This window comes from Lipophrys pholis (assembly GCF_963383615.2).
Source record: "Lipophrys pholis genome assembly, chromosome: 2".
Taxonomy (NCBI): domain Eukaryota; kingdom Metazoa; phylum Chordata; class Actinopteri; order Blenniiformes; family Blenniidae; genus Lipophrys; species Lipophrys pholis.
Window position 1 is genome coordinate 12,723,989 of NC_137636.1, and position 16,928 is coordinate 12,740,916.

At 41.1% G+C, this 16,928-nt stretch overlaps 2 protein-coding genes across 4 annotated transcripts; one reads left to right on the forward strand and one right to left on the reverse strand.

Annotated features, from left to right (window-relative positions):
- The first annotated feature begins 766 nt into the window (after nt 1–766).
- On the forward strand, nt 767–8,156 carry caprin1a (cell cycle associated protein 1a). 3 transcript variants are annotated; one of them, XM_080458686.1, is made up of 17 exons: nt 767–955; nt 2,533–2,667; nt 3,041–3,103; nt 3,221–3,307; nt 3,879–4,120; nt 4,238–4,320; nt 4,548–4,703; nt 4,801–4,853; nt 4,950–5,033; nt 5,126–5,287; nt 5,410–5,518; nt 5,659–5,720; nt 6,389–6,520; nt 6,808–6,967; nt 7,051–7,239; nt 7,331–7,437; nt 7,547–8,156. In XM_080458686.1, exons 2-17 carry the CDS (start codon nt 2,533–2,535, stop codon nt 7,631–7,633), a joined length of 1,911 nt encoding a protein of 636 aa, XP_080314812.1. In that variant the 5' UTR covers nt 767–955; the 3' UTR covers nt 7,634–8,156. The 3 variants fall into 3 exon arrangements, with proteins under 3 accessions (XP_080314812.1, XP_080314813.1, XP_080314814.1); XM_080458687.1 differs by having other exon boundaries at nt 6,416–6,520; XM_080458688.1 differs by lacking the exon at nt 6,389–6,520.
- A 149-nt stretch (nt 8,157–8,305) lies between these two features.
- nucb2a (nucleobindin 2a) lies at nt 8,306–16,689 on the reverse strand. The gene is made up of 13 exons (XM_080458689.1): nt 16,508–16,689; nt 16,016–16,156; nt 14,663–14,770; nt 14,343–14,475; nt 14,131–14,234; nt 12,724–12,909; nt 12,489–12,579; nt 12,306–12,364; nt 12,131–12,223; nt 10,984–11,073; nt 10,690–10,860; nt 10,508–10,568; nt 8,306–10,414 (listed from the first exon to the last, which is right to left on the reverse strand). The coding sequence occupies exons 1-13, from the start codon at nt 16,529–16,531 to the stop codon at nt 10,188–10,190; spliced, it is 1,488 nt and encodes a 495-aa protein (XP_080314815.1). The 5' UTR covers nt 16,532–16,689; the 3' UTR covers nt 8,306–10,187.
- Nucleotides 16,690–16,928: the final 239 nt, after the last annotated feature.

The window sequence follows — 16,928 nt, forward strand, 5'->3', positions numbered from 1 at the left end:
GACATTTCATTGTACTTTGCATGAGGAGATATCCTTAAAATTAGCATAATGGCTTGATTGCACAAATTTATTTTGAAGAGGCAACTTGTTCAAGTTTTGTAATTGTAATTGTAATAATTTGCAAATTAAATAGTGTAAACAAATAGACCTTTTCATCCTGTTCTCAATCCGTGCAGAATCAGTGATTAGTGCTCTCGCCACACAGAATAAGGTCATAGGTTCAAAATACTGGCTAAGATTTTCTGTGTGGAGTTTGCATGTTCTCCCTGTGTTCACGTCGGTTTCCTGTCACAGTCCAAAAGCATGCATGTGAGGTTCGTTTGTGACCCGAATCTGTCTGTTCACTAGGATGAACTGGTGACCTTTCCAGCGTGCTTTTGCTCATAATTAGCTGATTGGCTCTAGTGCCCCATAATCCTGAACTGGACAAAGATGAATGGAATCTTGTTCTCAACAGCAATACAACAACATATAGGACAGCATTCAAGTTGTGGTTATTACTTGTCCAACCCACCTGAGATCAGATGTGCTGACCTTGAACTAAAAAAAAAAAAATCTGACAAACGTAAGAAAAGCTGTGGCAAAGAGGATTTCAGATTACAGTTTATTCAAAATAGATTTCAGGTTATTTTAAAACTTGGGACTGTTTTAAGAATATATTCCGCCATGCTGCTTTTTTCCTGGTCTGGCCCAATCGGAGATGAAATGGGACAGTATGTGGCCCCTCAGATAAAAAGAATGTGACGGACGCCCCTGCCTGCACCGTGCGTTTTACAGTCAGGCAGTGTTTGAGGCAGCACACAGGGGTCCTTGTAGCCGCTACCGTTAGCCGGGGGGAGCCTGAGCATCCTTCTAGAAAAACACCGACCAAAATAACAGACAGGACTGCACTCGTCGCTGCGCTGCGAACTAAAGCCTGACCCAGGAAATCTCTTTGAAGACAAAGAGTATAAAGGTATGAGATTCGTGCTGTCACCGTCGTCTGACTGTTTAATTCTTTCAACACATCGTTTTTTGTTTTTTTAAAGTGAAGACGGTGGCGAGTTGTCGCGGTGTCCCGAGGTGCTCTTTGTTTTTCACACTTGACGCCAAACGTCAGGGATCGACGCGTCTTGTTCAAGCGGTCAATAACTACACATTTCACCGATTTAACAGCCGGTTTTGTGTGACATCCGGTCAGGTCGGGCCGTGAGCCGCATGTCGGCCCCGAACACGCTAACGGCTAACAATGGGACGGAGAGATTAGGACCACCGCACTGCGCGTATTAACTTGATTTGTCGCCGCTAATGGAGGCAAGACACGCTTCAGTTAAAACGTGTCGAAAGAGGAGTTCGCACTGGTTCGTGACCGATTGTCAGTCCTGGACTGCTGGCGTCCGTCGGCTGGGTTAGCCGGTGTTTCTAAACCGGCTCGCGTTCAGGATATCAACTTTCAATAGAAGGCCGACATCTTAAATTGTGTGAACTTCCTGTGATTTTTACCAGCGGCCTGATGTCACATCTCCGCTCCAAACCAAATATATTGCTAACATTACAATTTTCAACTCTCAGGTTCCATATTCAATTTTATTTGTTACTTACTCGAAGTAAAAGACGGGCAAATCTGATCGTGGACGTCGGTAACTAATCACTTTCCCTGGTCCAGGTTTAGTAGCCTGCATTGAAAGTTACAGTAAAGGTGTCGACGTTATTACAGGGATCAGCTACAAATCTACCGATCTTATAGACGCAGGATGACCTCAGCATCAGGATCCATTCGTTTGTATCCTCAAATTACCTCGGCTGTCAGTCAGCAGTGACAAGTCGACTTATGAGACAATTGCTTCTGGGCACAGATATATATTATTACCCCCCATTCCCACTCGAGACACCAAGAGTATTTCCCCTCTTTTGATTTGCTGTTCGATGGTGCTACTTGACATGTCTTGGTGGTTTTGGTCACTTTGGGGCCTCCTGATGTTGGCAGCACCTCTGCCTGTGGCCTGTACACTAGTTTACCCACAGTCCCACATTGTTGTTCCAGCTGCAGTGTAGAGTTACCTCAAAGTGTCTTGTGATATTATGCTGGAAATGTGAAAAGCACAAAATACCACTAGAAGGACTCGACATGTACTATATTACTTGAAAAATTAAGTGAGTGCTCTATTGTGGGCTGAAAGATATCTGTGGCTTTCACATGATGGGACCCGCATTCCAAGAAAAAGTTGCATAACTCCTTCTATGTATGTATCTACTATACCAGCAGGTTTATTGCAGTGAGGCGCCGAGAGGGGCACTGGACAGGTTGCTTGGACACCACAGGGCTAACACAAACATAGACATTCACCTGTTACAACTACTGGTAATTTAGAGTTACCAATTAATCTAGTAAGCACTCACTGAATCTGGAGATTGGGAGAGCTGAGGGTTACCCTTTTTGAATCAACGAATAGCTCTTGGCAGATTGAACGTGCATTTGTTTTCTATATTCAGCAACCACAATGGTCAAAATGTAATCTTTTAATGTGTGTAATACATTTCCTCTCCCGACAGATGCCTTCAGCAACAGTTGGAAACAGTGCTGTCCAGGCTGCCACTCCAGATCTGGGAAATGGAAATCAATCGGAGGCCATGAAGCAGATTCTGGGTGTGCTTGACAAGAAAGTCCGTAATATGGAAAAGAAAAAGGTATTCGGATGTTTAATTTGGTGTGCTTTTACATTGCGTACACTTCAGTAGGTTAGACAAATTTATAATACGGGTAAATGTACCTGTTTTAGTGAATATCTTCGAATTCATATTGTCAAGAAGAAAATGTGACATTAATTGATGTTGGTTAAAATAAAAGCGCTTAACCAGAAGATGTCTTGTTTTATTAAGAAGTCAGATAAATTGCTATATACATTTCAAGCCTTAAAAATGTTGCCTCATTAAATCCACATTGCAACGACTAAAGGGGATCTTTCTGACAACATTCACCATCGCACAGTGATGTTTGATCTTGGTAATGAGATTAGATCAACTATGTTTAAAATTTTTCCTTTTTCTCATTTTTCTACAGTCCAAACTGGATGACTATCAGGCAAAAAAGAATAAAGGAGAACGACTGAATCAGGATCAGCTGGTGAGACGGCATGTCTATACATTTTATTGTCTCTTCTTTTATGAAGAAAATGTTTTATTCCACTTTTTGATGACACAGCCATGAACATCTAAATCCTCTAATGTTTCTCTCCTGTAGGAGGCTTTGGCAAAATATCAAGAGATCACCAACAACCTGGAGTTTGCTCGAGAGTTGCAGAAGAGCTTCATTGCGTTGGGCCAGGAGGTGAGTTTTAATGTTATGATTATAACTTGGCTGTGATGAAAGCTGTCCTTATTCCTTCAAACGAGGACTACAACCACCAACCCCATATACATCTCCTGCCTCCATTTATTTTTGGAAAGCAGATTTTATGTGGAAATTTCCTTGTGTGGTCTTATTACTATTTATTGAAATTGATTGAATATTCCTTAATGCACTGAATGCAAGCTAGAAATAAGGAGCTCCCAGATGTTGTGATGTCTGGTCAACCTTATGTTGACATTTTGTTTGGTCTATGTATGATTGCAGTGTCAGTGCCACCCTTCAGTGGAGATGTGAGTGATGCTGTTGCTAAGCTGTTAGTGAAATCCTGGCTTGTAATGTGTCTGTATTCATCCAACATGCAGCATCTTTATTGCATTCATCCCAGTAAACATCATTGCAGAATATACATCACAACTGCTTTCAAGAGTGCATTCATATGCACACATATTTTGCCCATTGGTGGAAAATAGACAGTGACCTAAAAGAAAAAAATCCCCCAACTTTTATTCAACCAGAAAACAAAGTGTGAGAAATGCCCTGTTGTTTTCAGGTCCAAAAGGTTGTGAAGAAGTCTGCAAGACGGGAACAGTTACAACGGGAGGAGATGGAACAACGGCGGCTGAAGACTGTGTTGGAGATTCAGTATTTACTGGACCAGTTGGGAGATGACAGCATCAGGCAGGACCTCAAACAGCCGGATGCCAGCGGTTCCTCCTTGCTCACCGAGGCTGACCTGACGGCTTTTGATGAGTTTTACAAACTGGTGGGACCTGACCGGAACTATGATCTGAGGTAGGAAGGGATTTCTTCTGACATAAGTGAAACGTTTGGGTTTTTGAGCAGCACATTGAGAAGATGAAAAAATACCGCAAAATTGTTTATATTTACTTAGTTGTGTTATTTGTTCAGGTTGACTGACCAATACGAAGAGGCCTCATTACACTTGTGGGACCTGCTTGAGGGACGAGACAAGGCTGTGGTCGGGACCACATGTAAGTTGTTCTAAAGGAAACATTACTCAAATGTTTATTTGAATGATACTAATTGTGTATTGGAGTGTGAGTTTAAAGCTTTTCTAAAATATTTAGAGGAAATCAATGGCGTGAATCATTTTAATTCATCATGTAACTTGGTATGATGTGATGTCTTGACTCATCCTACAGTACACATTGTTAAAGTAATCTACATCATCTGTTTGTTTCCCCCCCTTTTGTTCCAGACAAGTCGCTGAAGGACACTTTGGAAAAGGTGCTGATGAGTGGCTACTTTGACAGAGCACAAACTCATCCCAATGGAACATGTGAGAAGGAAGCGGAGCCGGAGGAGCTGGCTGTGGTGGCCGAGTCGATGGCTGAGGAGCAGCCGTCTGAACCTGGTAAATAACGCATCACATTCACAGCGCGTGTGTGCAAGAGAGAGAAATACAACCCAGAGACTGAACAGTACTAACATTTTCTTCTATTCTTTTTTAGAAGGATTGCTGAGTGAAAAATGCACAGAGCCAATTAAAGTGGAAACGACAGAGGTCGCTTTTTATTTCATGAAATTTTTCTTGGTTTAATTTATTTGTTGTGAAATCACAAAAATCAGCTGTATTGAATTTTGTTGTCTTGTGTTGCAGTTTGTAAATAGACAGTTCATTCCAGACACTACATACAGTAGTACAGACAAAGACCAAGTGGAGGAGTGGACTGTGGAGACTCAGGTATGCACCACCGCTGTGTTACTAAACTCATGGACGTCACAAAACCTTCGGATCCTTACAGGATGGTATTCTACACTGAATGTGTTTTGTAGATGGTGAACTCCCTCCACCACCAGCCTCCTCCTCAGCTGGCTTCAGAACCAACTGTGACTGTGAATCAAGTGTCTCCCCCTCCTGCTTCCGACCCAGTGATCAGAAAGCAGGCAGTGCAGGACCTCATGGCCCAAATGCAAGGGACGTACAACTTCATGCAGGTGAGAAAAACCGTCCAGAATAACTTTGAGGATGCTTTGAGTGATAACAATAACGCGCTCATATCCTAAAAAGTAGGTGTCCCAACTAACTGGGTGACTGCATGGCCTTTTCTTCTTTGAAGGACTCCATGTTGGAGTTTGATGGCCAGGCGTTGGACCCAGCCATCGTGTCCGCCCAGCCAATGAAGCCTGTGCAGTCTGTGGACCTGCAGCAAATGACTGGCCCTTCACGTGAGTGCCTGTTCATTTTGTTTTAACTTGTCTGTATGTTTTCTTAAGACACGGACATTGAACATATACCAAAACTGAAATATTCCTCGTGGCAACATATTTGTTTTAAAGCACTTACTTTCTGGTTTTCATCCAAACAGTGCACTCCGACTCAAGACTTCCTAAAACGACTACAGTGTCTGGACCACAGGAACCCTCACATGTAAGTGGAGTGGAAGCTGAGCAGAAAGACACTGGTGACTGACTGACAAGCCCAGGAACAACAAGTGTCGCAGAAAGTGTCATTTACATGATGTTTTTGGGCTTAAACTACATCAAGGTTTGTTTTATGAAAATGTTATATCAATACACAAATGGCTTAAATGCACTTTCTTAAATATAAAACCTCAGAATTTAGTCAAGGTTGGCACCTTCACGCAATTTAAAAAAAAAGAAAAAAAAGAAACAAAACTTGTTGATCAGCTTGTTGGTGAATAAATATCAGTGTCACTGTGACAAGATCTGAAATTTGCAATGAAAGATATTTTGCAAATGTGTCAATGCTCACTCAAATAGGAACATAAAATTATAAGTACATATCATAAATAATCTCACATTTAGAAATTTGAACAGTGTGAGCTTCAGCTTTCCCGGTTGGTAGATTAACATTGGTGAGGTTCTCATCCTATAGGAATCCCCTCTATAGAACAGGAGGCTGTCAGACATGTTGGCAGGATGTTGCGTGTCGTGTATAACAGGGTGTTGTTTTATTGGTATGAAATTTAGAGTGAAATTGGGCGTTTCAATGAGAAATCAAAGAGTTCCCAGCTGACCCGTTGACGTATTCCTTGTTTCCTTGCCTTCCAAATTCCCTCCGTCTTACCCACCCAGGCTTCAATGTCTCTGTCTTCCGAACAGTCTCCCGCCTCATGTTCCCTGTCCTCTGCCTTCCCACCTGTCTCCAAACCCACCCACACTGGAGGCATCAATGTCAACGCCGCACCTTTCCAGTCAGTGCAAGCGGTACGCTCTCTGGGTCCATTTTGAACAATTTCTCATTGAACTTGTTTGGACTTAATTCCACAGGGAACTGTCGGCTCCTGTGACTGTACAAGCTAAGGGTTAGCACTAGAAGTAGCCACTAAAGGCCGGTTAGTAGCATGTCTTATTGGTAGTGGCAAAACTGCTTGACTGGCATACCATCTGAACAGGCAACATTTTCTGAAATACACATGGATCCGCACCCTTACATAATTTTGTAATTTGAGTGTGAAAATATTTACGGAATAATCTCGCTTTTCCCGTTTCAGGTATTTAATATGAATGCACCGGTACCGCCCTCCGTCGACAGCCAGCCGGATCCTCTGAAGCAGCCCAACCAGTTCCCTGGTGGCTATGGACAAGGCTTCAGCAGCCAGTCGGAGAATACCGTAGATCAGCCCGATATCCCACAGGAAAGATTACAGTCAGGTGAGTGCCCACCTCGTGGTGAGGATATCTGACGGTCTACTAGTGTATGAACTTGGCATTTAAAGTCTTTCTTTTCTGTTAAGTTGTTGGAGGGTTCCAGCCACAAGAGCAGGTCATGCCATCAGCAGGAGGCCATGAAGAGCCCTCTCCTGGTGCCGGCTTTGGACAGTCCGGCCAGTCCTTTTACAACAGCCGGGGTGTACCCAGGGGCGGGCCGAGGAACGCCCGTGGCATGATGAATGGGTATCGGGGCTCCTCTAACGGATTTAGAGGTACAAGCACAAAGCGGTGTCATGGGGATACACGTATGACTGCAGTACTTTTTGAAGTTTAACACTCAATTGTGAATATGTTTGACATCAGGGGGATATGAAGGTTATCGGCCTCCCTTCTCAAACGCCCCCAGCAGTGGTTACGGTCAAACCCAGTTTAACACATCACGGGACTATTCCAGTAGTACCTACCAGCGGGTGAGTGTCTTTGCACACAAAAAAGTCCACATTTCCACGTGTTTCAATGCGTTGACTTTACTTGATTAATTCCTTGGATAGTTATTGAAAGTATTTTTGTTATTTCAAGGAGGGATATCAGCAAGGCTACAAAAGGGGCGCTGCCCAGGGACCTCGTGGTATGTCTCGAGGAAATTCTCAAACAATGCGATCCTAAAGGATCCTAAGGACCGTCACGTCGCACCACGAACATTCAGGATTTTTGAATGTGTTTGCCCCAGTTCACTTTTATAACGTTTCGTTTCTCATTGGTAATCGTATTTTTTTAACTCCCGCCCTACTTATCAGTCAGTCTGCTTCGGTCTAGATTCTCTTACTGTTTTAACACAAAAATGCTGAACTGTCACCACATGTAGGATTATCAGCAAGTCTGTGTGATGTAAAACAAATAGATATTCCTGTAAACTTGAAAGATTTCATTAATTTATTTTTTGTACAAAATAAATGCAAAAAATACCCTGCCACCGTTGATTCCACAAGAACAATTTTTTTTTTTGTTTGTTTGGGCCTTGTGCCCTCAGCCACTTTCTCTTTTTCACCTTATAACCTTCATAAAGGCTTTTTTTTTTTAAATTTTATTTTATTTTTTACCCCCTCTGTTCACATCTGCACCATCACCTCTTTGTACACTGATGTTATTGGTTGAGACTGTTTCAATAAAGTTGTGTCCTATTACCTTCCTTGTTTGTTGTTGTTTGAGCTGCTTCTAAACAATCTAAATATGGCAAATATATGTACTCAAGGATTTACCTAAAAGCCTATGTGCGATATATCCACAGAGAGCTTTAACATTTTGTGCCGTTACACAAATATGAAATCAAATTTATTTGATTAAGTTGTTGGTAAACCCTTTTATTGAACTGGTGAGTGCAATATTGTCAAATGTATCCAGCAGCAAGCAATCAAAACACCACCTGTACACACTGTGCAAATCATAACACATTGCAATTTCAGAAGAACGTGTGGCACACACAGGAATTACAGCAAAATAAGAAGAAATCTTTTAAGTTTTATAAGATGCAAAACCACTGTAAGGCATGGACATTGATGCAGATGAGGCTCCCTCCAGTAAAAAGTGGCAACAAAAACCCTGTTTACAAGCATAAAGAAACAATTATGCATGAAAACTGGCAACCTGGACAGCACAGCACTTTCGCTACACCAGCAATCTGTTTAGGGATGGTAAAGTTCTTGTAATTAGGACCAAGTGACGCACATTGGACAAACACAATATTAAGAACAGAAAGCAGATAAGTTTTTATCTCACAAATTCCACGGAGACTTGCCTCATTTTTGTTATGCTGGACAATCACGCCTGCAATATAGTCACTGCTTTACTCCCTTTGGACTAAAAAAAAAAATTCTCGTTCCAACAAAACAGCTCTGATGACAAACAGGTCATCAATTTGAAAATGGTCTTTAATTAAAAAAAAAATTAAAAATATATATATATTATGATCAACTCCGAAACATGCACACATGTTTGAGCAACTGACTAAATAGTCAAGTCGATGTATGAAATGTCTTTTGTTTCCACTTTGGTTCATTGTGGTAAGCAGATTTCCAGAGGTGTACCGTCAGACTGAGACTGACCTCAAACGTGGGATTGACGGTTGTGGAGAAATGTAATGGATCATTTCATGCCCATCTATAACCCCCCCCCCCCCCCCCCCCCCAAAAAAAAAAAAACCTAGCACCTTTGACATCATCAGCTGCGGTGGGGCTTGAAAGTGGCCATTGTCGAGTTTACGTCGAAAGCAGGACACATTTTAATTTGAGAACAATGGAAGACAATGTTTTATGGTTGATTTGATACATGTTCATACAGAAAGTAGAAAAGTTATTCTAGAAAGGATTTTTTAATATTTTTTAACCAAAGTTGCAATCTTGACTGTCCATTGGTTTTGTGAGTTATGAGTGTATAAAAACCGTCTGGTCACAGTGACAGCTGGAGACGATCCAAAAATGAAAAGAGATTCAATACGAATGCCGGCTGGCTGCACCAACAGGTCTTTGCCTTAACCGTCAGATTGAATATATGGCGATTTGGAGGAGAAAAAAAAAAAGAAGCTATATTGCACCTTTCTGAAATATCTCACATTATTTCGAAAACATTTAAAACAATATTGTGAAACTTCAAATCGCTTACTGTTTTAAAAGATATTTGGTGGTGTCTCGATGTTAAACTCAATAAAGACTCTTTACGCCTTATCGCTCTCGGTGGCTGCGCTGTCATTGCCCAAGAGCCCCTTTGGATCAAACTATTAGTTTGTGGAGCCAGCAGCAGCATGACGTATCATTTACATAGGTTCTTTATTTTCAACAGCAAACAGTGGGTTAAAAAAGCTCATTAAAAAGGTATCTGTAAAGTTGCATTATCAAACATCTTTCATAACTCCTAATGTAATCACACACAAAAAATGTAAATCTGCGCAGGATAAATGTCCATGACAGGTCAATTTGCTCTTGTAATCCTGTTGTGTAATCCGAGGATTACTTTTGACACTCTTAACACTGGTATCGATGACAACAGGGAGGGGCGGGGTTTCTCTGTGCTGCTGTCCTTCATCTCAAGTGTAGTCCAAACCCCTAACGCTGGACATGCTGGTTAAAAACAACAACAACAAAAAAGCCTTACACTCGGGTGGGACCGCTCCCCTGCAGGAGTGGAGGTACTGCAACAGTCTGGTGGTAAAGCTCCGACGGTACGGTTAGGGCAGATTGTGCTGGCCTTGTGCGACATCTTGATGGCCCGGTGGTAGATCCTGATGTGTCTGGGGGAGACCATGTTGGGCCAAGTCTGGGTTTTGTTCTTGATGTTCCTGAGGTGTGTCTTCAGCATTCTGGGGTACAGCTTGATGCCCCTGCTGTTGGGCTTCTTGTGCAAAATGCAACTGATTGTCAAAATCGTGTGTCTCTGGAATTACGTTTCCTTGAACTGCAAAAAAAACAAACAAAAAAAATCAAAGTTTTACATTAGCAGTGCAAACCTTTAAAACCAAGAACACCAATGAAACACAAAAACACTCACTGTGGACTTCTGGAGGAGGATCGACCTTCTGCGACTTCAGCTTTTCCATATGCTCTACAGCCTGTAACAACGGCATAGAAGGTAATGTTTTGCTTTATTTAAACACAAAAAGAATACTGCACGTCAAAGTTTGTATGTAACCCATCTTGCATTTTCCAGTCACAAAAGTCACAACGGCTTACTTGCTGTAGCTCAATTTTCTGTGCATTTAGCTGCTCCTGCTGTCTTTCCAGCTCCTCTCTCTGCTTCTGGAGGTCTACAGTCTTCAGGTTGAGGTCCTGTTCTTGCTGAGTGAGATGCTCTTCAAATTCCCTCATCTCCTCGTCTGTGTAGGCCTGGTTCTGCTCCAGAGTCTGATCAAAAACAAAAAGCAAAGCAGACATCACTTATGTCATTCCTTTTTCTCTCCACAAACAATTTGACTGTTTGAATTACTCTGAAGCGATGTTTCACACGCTTAAGTGTCACATTCTCACCTCCCAGCTGTCTGGCTCCAAGAACTCTTTTTTCTTTGTCGCAATCAGAAACTCATCTAAGGAGACCAGCCTGTCTTTGTTGGAATCCACCTATTGAGGAAGAGCAGTGAAGGAGTCAAAATAGCTGAATGTGCGCTGGCATTGCGCCACACTCTTCCTTGTTTTGTTCCAGGGAACCTAATGTGGTATGTGGAGTGGGTGGATCTGCGAAGGTAAAGGTGGGTGATGTATCCTGGAGGGTGTGGTTGAAGCAGGGACACTTTGACCAAATTGGAAGCGGACACAGTTTCTATTTTCCTCTTTACATTCATATATAGAATGTATATTTTCTGAGTTAACGTTCGTTACAACGCCTCTTCTTTATAACATCTTTCAGACATAAGATTGATTTCTTTTTACCATGGAGTGTGTGACCTTTGTGTTCAGCCAACAGGATGCGTCAACAACTAACTAATCCAACAAGTCTGAGACTAAACTCCACAGAGCCGAGGACTCCACCCACATACAAGTTAGACCTCCAAAGACATACACTGGAAACTAAATGAGTGTATCGGCTGACAGACTGGTATGTACACTCCTCGGTGTATTTGTGCGGCTCAGTTTCATTGTTATAAAATTACTCTTCGTCATTTGACTTTCAGCACAAATTATATAGTATAGTTGTATATGGAATAGATTAAAAAAAAAAAAAAAAGTGTTTGGTAGATAATTTCGTTGTTATGTTGCTTCTCGTTTTCTTTTGCTCTTTTCCTTTTTAAATGGACATTTGGGATGAGCAGAAAATAGATTTGGCACATTCTTCGTATGTACAACTATTATACTCAGCTCTACTGTGCATCCCACAAGGTCATGGCACAATTTAAAAGGGAAATGATCAGGTTTTTATAATGCTATATGATTTATTGCTGAGAAACACTGCTCGTAATCCATTTTGTGTGTAGTTTATATTTTTGAGGCATATGGGTTTTTTTTCCCCCCCCCACAAATTAAATTAATCTTAACAAGACATTTTGATCTCTTGACAAAAAGCAGGAGCACATAATGTCTTATTTAATCTCCAAATCTCTTTGGTAAACTGAACATCTGCAGCCGACCAGCGAACTGTTGTTTGCATTGTAAATAGTTGCCTGAGCGCCGCTCACTGTACCTCATTCATGACGTGCTCTCGCATCCGCAGCCGCTCTTCCTCCATCTCCACCATGTCATCCTCTTCGTTGGTCGGATCGTAAATTTTTTCCAGCTAAAAATCACAAGAGGACAACGATCGGTACAAACACCTTTCACCAAAAACTCTGCCCAGGGTCAAATGCCACTGCTTTTACCTCTTTAGTGAACAATGCCTCCAGCTCCTGTTCATCAAAGAAGCCATCTCCATTAGTGTCTGTTATAAACAAATAAAAGCACACCGGTTCATTAAATTTGCTGCTCCATTTGAAACGTATGCGAGGCTTAATGAAATTCCTTTTTTTTTTTTTTTTTTTACAGATCCTTGGTAGAAGTATCACCATGCAGGTTGAAAAAGGTCTTGGGATCAAAATCCTCAGGATCTAATCCATCAGCCTCTTCCCACACCTCCTTCAGCTGATTCTGGCTGCCCTGCAAACACGCAAGCAAACACATAAAACGACTGATGGAAAAAGAAAACTACATTTTAGCCAGAAAACAGTCGCTCGACCACCACACGTCCCCCCGTAAGTACCAAAACAAGACACATTTGGTTTGTGCAACTAAATCACCTACTGGGTGGTTGACTTTAGGGTGGTCGGCATGCTTCTTCCTCATCTCCTCGTAGTGCTCCTCCTCCTTCTTCCTCTCTTCATCGTCCAGTGTTTTCAGGTGTTCACGTCTGTCGTGTTCTTTCGTCATTTCATACTTCTTGAACTCCTCGTGTCTCTCTTTGTCATAGTTCTCCAAATCCTTGGTAGCCTGGATGCAGTTGAAAGACATTCAAAGGAAGTAGGAATTTAACTTGATGTAAAATCACTGACTATGTGATGCAGCAATAATTCCAAACAGTGGCGTTTTGGCTTTTTAATCCCATCTGAAAACTAAATTGTAATGCGCTAAAATATACAGTAAACAGGGATCACCGAACGCCATGTTTATGACCTCATATTGCATTATGATAAGGAAATGACTGTATATAGTGAACGTAAACAATAAGCATATTGAAACAAAACAAACGGGAAATTACATTTACAAAATCAACATAATATTCTCTTCATTTTAAAAGTGACAAATTGCAAAGCATTATACTTTTCTTTCCCCCCAGCAGTGTCCAAAATATGATTGAAAACCTACATCAACAGTAGTTTTAAAACAAATTCCTACATATTTATCCAAATCAAATGATGTAATCTGTCAGTCTCACAGTGTTTTGTGTGAATAAAACACGAGGCCAAAAATAATTCCAGCAGAGTGTTCATTGTCACCATCTGCAAATACTCAAGAGTCTATAGTGACTTGTTGAGGGATTTCAGCAAAAAAGTGATCTCTTGAAGGAAGGTCAATCTGTCTTCTATCTCATCTAAATACAGCTTAAAGGGCAAGTTACACGATGACGGGTCACAGTCTACCGCAGGGAAAACAAAAACAGAAAGACAATCGCCTGAGACTTCACACCTGCCAATTTACAGTTACTAATTGTATTTACGATTCAGGCCTTTTGCTGAAAGCTGCAGTTCCCAATGAAATCTTACGTGGGCGCTGAGAGAGCATGGAAGTTTCTTGCTCTAAGGTGAGGCAGTAGTACCACCCACCGCAACACTCTGCCACCCAGGAGAATAACTCAACAATAATCAGCTGTTTTGTGCATTTAACATCATTTGGCAAAAAAAACAAACAGATCAGGCGTAAACATATCAACTTATATTTAAAATACATCTTGGCACTGTTAATTAGGTCAAACAACACCAGCAACAGGATACTTGTTCAGTTCAGGTCCCTAACTCTTTCCACACAAACTGATATCCTCTGCTCCTCCTTAGCTGCCGACACTTTATGGCTGTCAACCAAATGTCGGCCATACTTTGCCCAATGATGTATAAATAAAGCAGCTGCGTGGGATCCTGTTTTCAGCCTGTCTCAATAGCAACACTCAAATGTGCCAGGACAGAGTCGTCTGCATGAAGGAGGAATGAGATTCACCGATTTGATGAGCCGATCCAGGTCATCCACTTCAAACGTGTGAGGGTTCATGTGGTTCAAGTACTCAAACTGTTTGAGCAGAGCTTGGTGGTCCACTGCTATGTCTATAGAAAAACAGAAATATGCAGCATGTTGGTGACAAAATCCTTATCTTCCAATTAAACAATAAAGATTAGAGTTGTTACTTCAATCACAGAAAAGACGTGACATACCATTCCCTCCTTCAAGATCTTGTTTGGCCTTAATGAGAGTGCGGAGTCGGTTCACCTCCTGCCTTTTTAACTCGTCCAATTTTGTTCTAACATGATGGCTGACAAAGTCCAACTCTTTGGCCAGCTTACCTTGCTGTATTAGGAACAAAGATGTTAATGTTTTACAACACATATCATAAGCAGATTTAACACTAAAGTAATGTGCATTTGTTTTTAATCACATTCCTGGACAAGTGAAAGTTCAAAGCTGGCCAGCCACAATAATAAATCTCTGATATTGGGGCAGAAACATTGTCAAAGACAAAATGAAAGTAACATACCTTTATGTCCTCCATGTCTGTATTGTGGAGCTTTTCTCTAAAATGTTGATCTTTTTCTAGAAAATCGATGACTTCTCTGAGGTAGCGATCATAATGGAGTCCAGTGTCCTAAAACAAACAGTAACAAATAAAATGTCAAGTGTCCATGTCTGTTCTCCTACAACCAGAGAGCATCCTAAATATTCCTGCCAATATTGTGTCAATGTTACAAGTTCTAAACTGAAAATTCTTAATACTGTACTTGTGAGTAAAATAACATCATTCACCTAGTGCCTGTTTGCAGTATTAAACTTTCTGTCCTCTATTAACTGGTTGACCATTACAGAATGAGCTAATTTAATCTTCATATTTAAATCTGATTTGTGTAGTTGTGGGTGATTTTGTGATTAATTTGAGCTGTTTCAACAGTGTCATTTATATCCAGAGTTTAATAAAGGAGTCTGTCTATGTAACTTGTGTGTTATCTTATTTGTCACCATGAAAACAGTGAAACACTGTCAGAAGTGGTTTCTAATTTTGCTTATATGTAAATAATTCAATATGATCATTTAATTTTGGAACCTGCTGCGTGTTAAAGTTGCTCACAAACGCAATAGAGAGGTATATGATGCCAGCTATCCAACTGGTCCAGCACATACTCAAAGAGCATTCATTTCAAATTTGTTCAAATATTTACTAACTAGGCATGGTATAAAACTGACAAATATAGATAATTCACAGGGTAAGAGTGAGATGAGAGATAATAACCATAATCATAATAATAATCATAATCATAATAATAATAGTAATAATCATAATACTCTTTCATGCATTTGCAGTGGACTAACATTAACATGAATACCTTCTACTGCGGCAACATGGACTTTCTCACTGCCTCAGAAATGCTACAAGACGATCACCTCCAGCTCATTATGCTGCCCTGTGTAACTTGTGAGAGGTTGACACTTTCCAAATGAGAATTAATAATTATGCATCATACAAAGGATTCACATGAAATTGCACGGATGCCCCAAACTATACACTGAGTTTTAAAATATGCTATGTTTTGGACTATGGAGGGTTATTGATGTGTAATAACTTAGTGGGATGTCTGTGGCTCTCTAATGAACTTTCCCCCCCCAGGCAGTTATGCCTGTCAGGTCCTTTAGGACACTAATACCCTCCAGAATGGGCAATATGGTTTTGTGAAAACTCTGTGCTGTGAGAGTTTTGTCTGAGGGACATCTGTCGCGATTATTTTCACAATGCCTGATGATAAATAGCGTCCTGTCTGTGATATATATATGTTTATTTCACAAGCATGGACAAAGATGTGTACCATGGAAATGATGGATGAGAGCATTTGATTCTTACCACACTGGCTGGAGGCTCTTCAGGTTTAGCTTCTGGTTCTTTGACTTTAGTTTTGTCCATACTGATGGGGACTGCCTGCGAACACAGCAGCTGGACCAGCAGGAGAACCCAGCAGGTGTTGAACATCCGGCTCAGGCACATCTGGATCACAACATGGTTAATGATTTATTCATGTATAATAATCAGATATGGGACTAAAAAGTCAACGTGTAACCTATTTGTTTAATCGTATTAGGTCTAATTATTTGTCTACGTATTCGGTCTGATTTCTTCTTTTCTAAAATCCAGAGTGTTTATAAATGGCTAATAATAACCAGGGTATCTGCTGGCGTTAGCATTAGCCCTGCCGGTGGCAGCTAATAAGTACCAGGCACTGTAACAACGACGCCCTGTTACCGATAACAGCAAAGCTTGCGTCAGCTATTTACAAAAGCAGACATGATGTTAAAGCTTTCATTAAAGAGCCCAGCAGATCGGTGTGTGTATACTCACTTTAACGTAACTCCTGGACCTCATCTCCGCTGCTTTCTGCCGCTTCCTCTTAACTGGAGATGTGTCGGGAGCTAGGCTGCTAGTCAGCACGGTAGGCTGCGTACCCGGGAATGTTATCCCGAGTGGTTAGTTTAGCCTTCAATCAAAACCCCAAGCAAGTTGCGTTGCACTGGATCGTACGTGGCGAGAGACGGCGGAGCAGGTGGGCGGGACCTTATGTCTGATTTACTCAATAACCAAAACATATTGTGACGTGATACTTTAATCTCAACTTTTAATGTAAACATGCTCATTACAACTCAAAATTCTCTGCTGATTATATATATTTTCCTTATGAACTGATCGTGTACTCTTTATTAAATGATCATTTAATACATTAAAAGGCATTTCTTTATAAAAGTGAGGTCAATGAAGCCATATG

Bases quoted from the DNA above. Each gene is read 5' to 3' on its own strand.
- caprin1a (XM_080458686.1), top strand. From the start codon at position 2,533: ATGCCTTCAGCAACAGTTGGAAACAGTGCTGTCCAGGCTGCCACTCCA. The intron at 3,104-3,220 runs GTGAGACGGCAT...TCTCTCCTGTAG, and splicing joins GACTGAATCAGGATCAGCTG to GAGGCTTTGGCAAAATATCA. The intron at 4,854-4,949 runs GTCGCTTTTTAT...CTTGTGTTGCAG, and splicing joins TTAAAGTGGAAACGACAGAG to TTTGTAAATAGACAGTTCAT.
- nucb2a (XM_080458689.1), bottom strand. From the start codon at position 16,531: ATGAGGTCCAGGAGTTACGTTAAA. The intron at 14,235-14,342 runs GTATGTCACGTC...GTTTTTCTATAG, and splicing joins AGATCTTGAAGGAGGGAATG to ACATAGCAGTGGACCACCAA. The intron at 10,415-10,507 runs GTGAGTGTTTTT...TTTTTTTTGCAG, and splicing joins TCCTCCTCCAGAAGTCCACA to TTCAAGGAAACGTAATTCCA.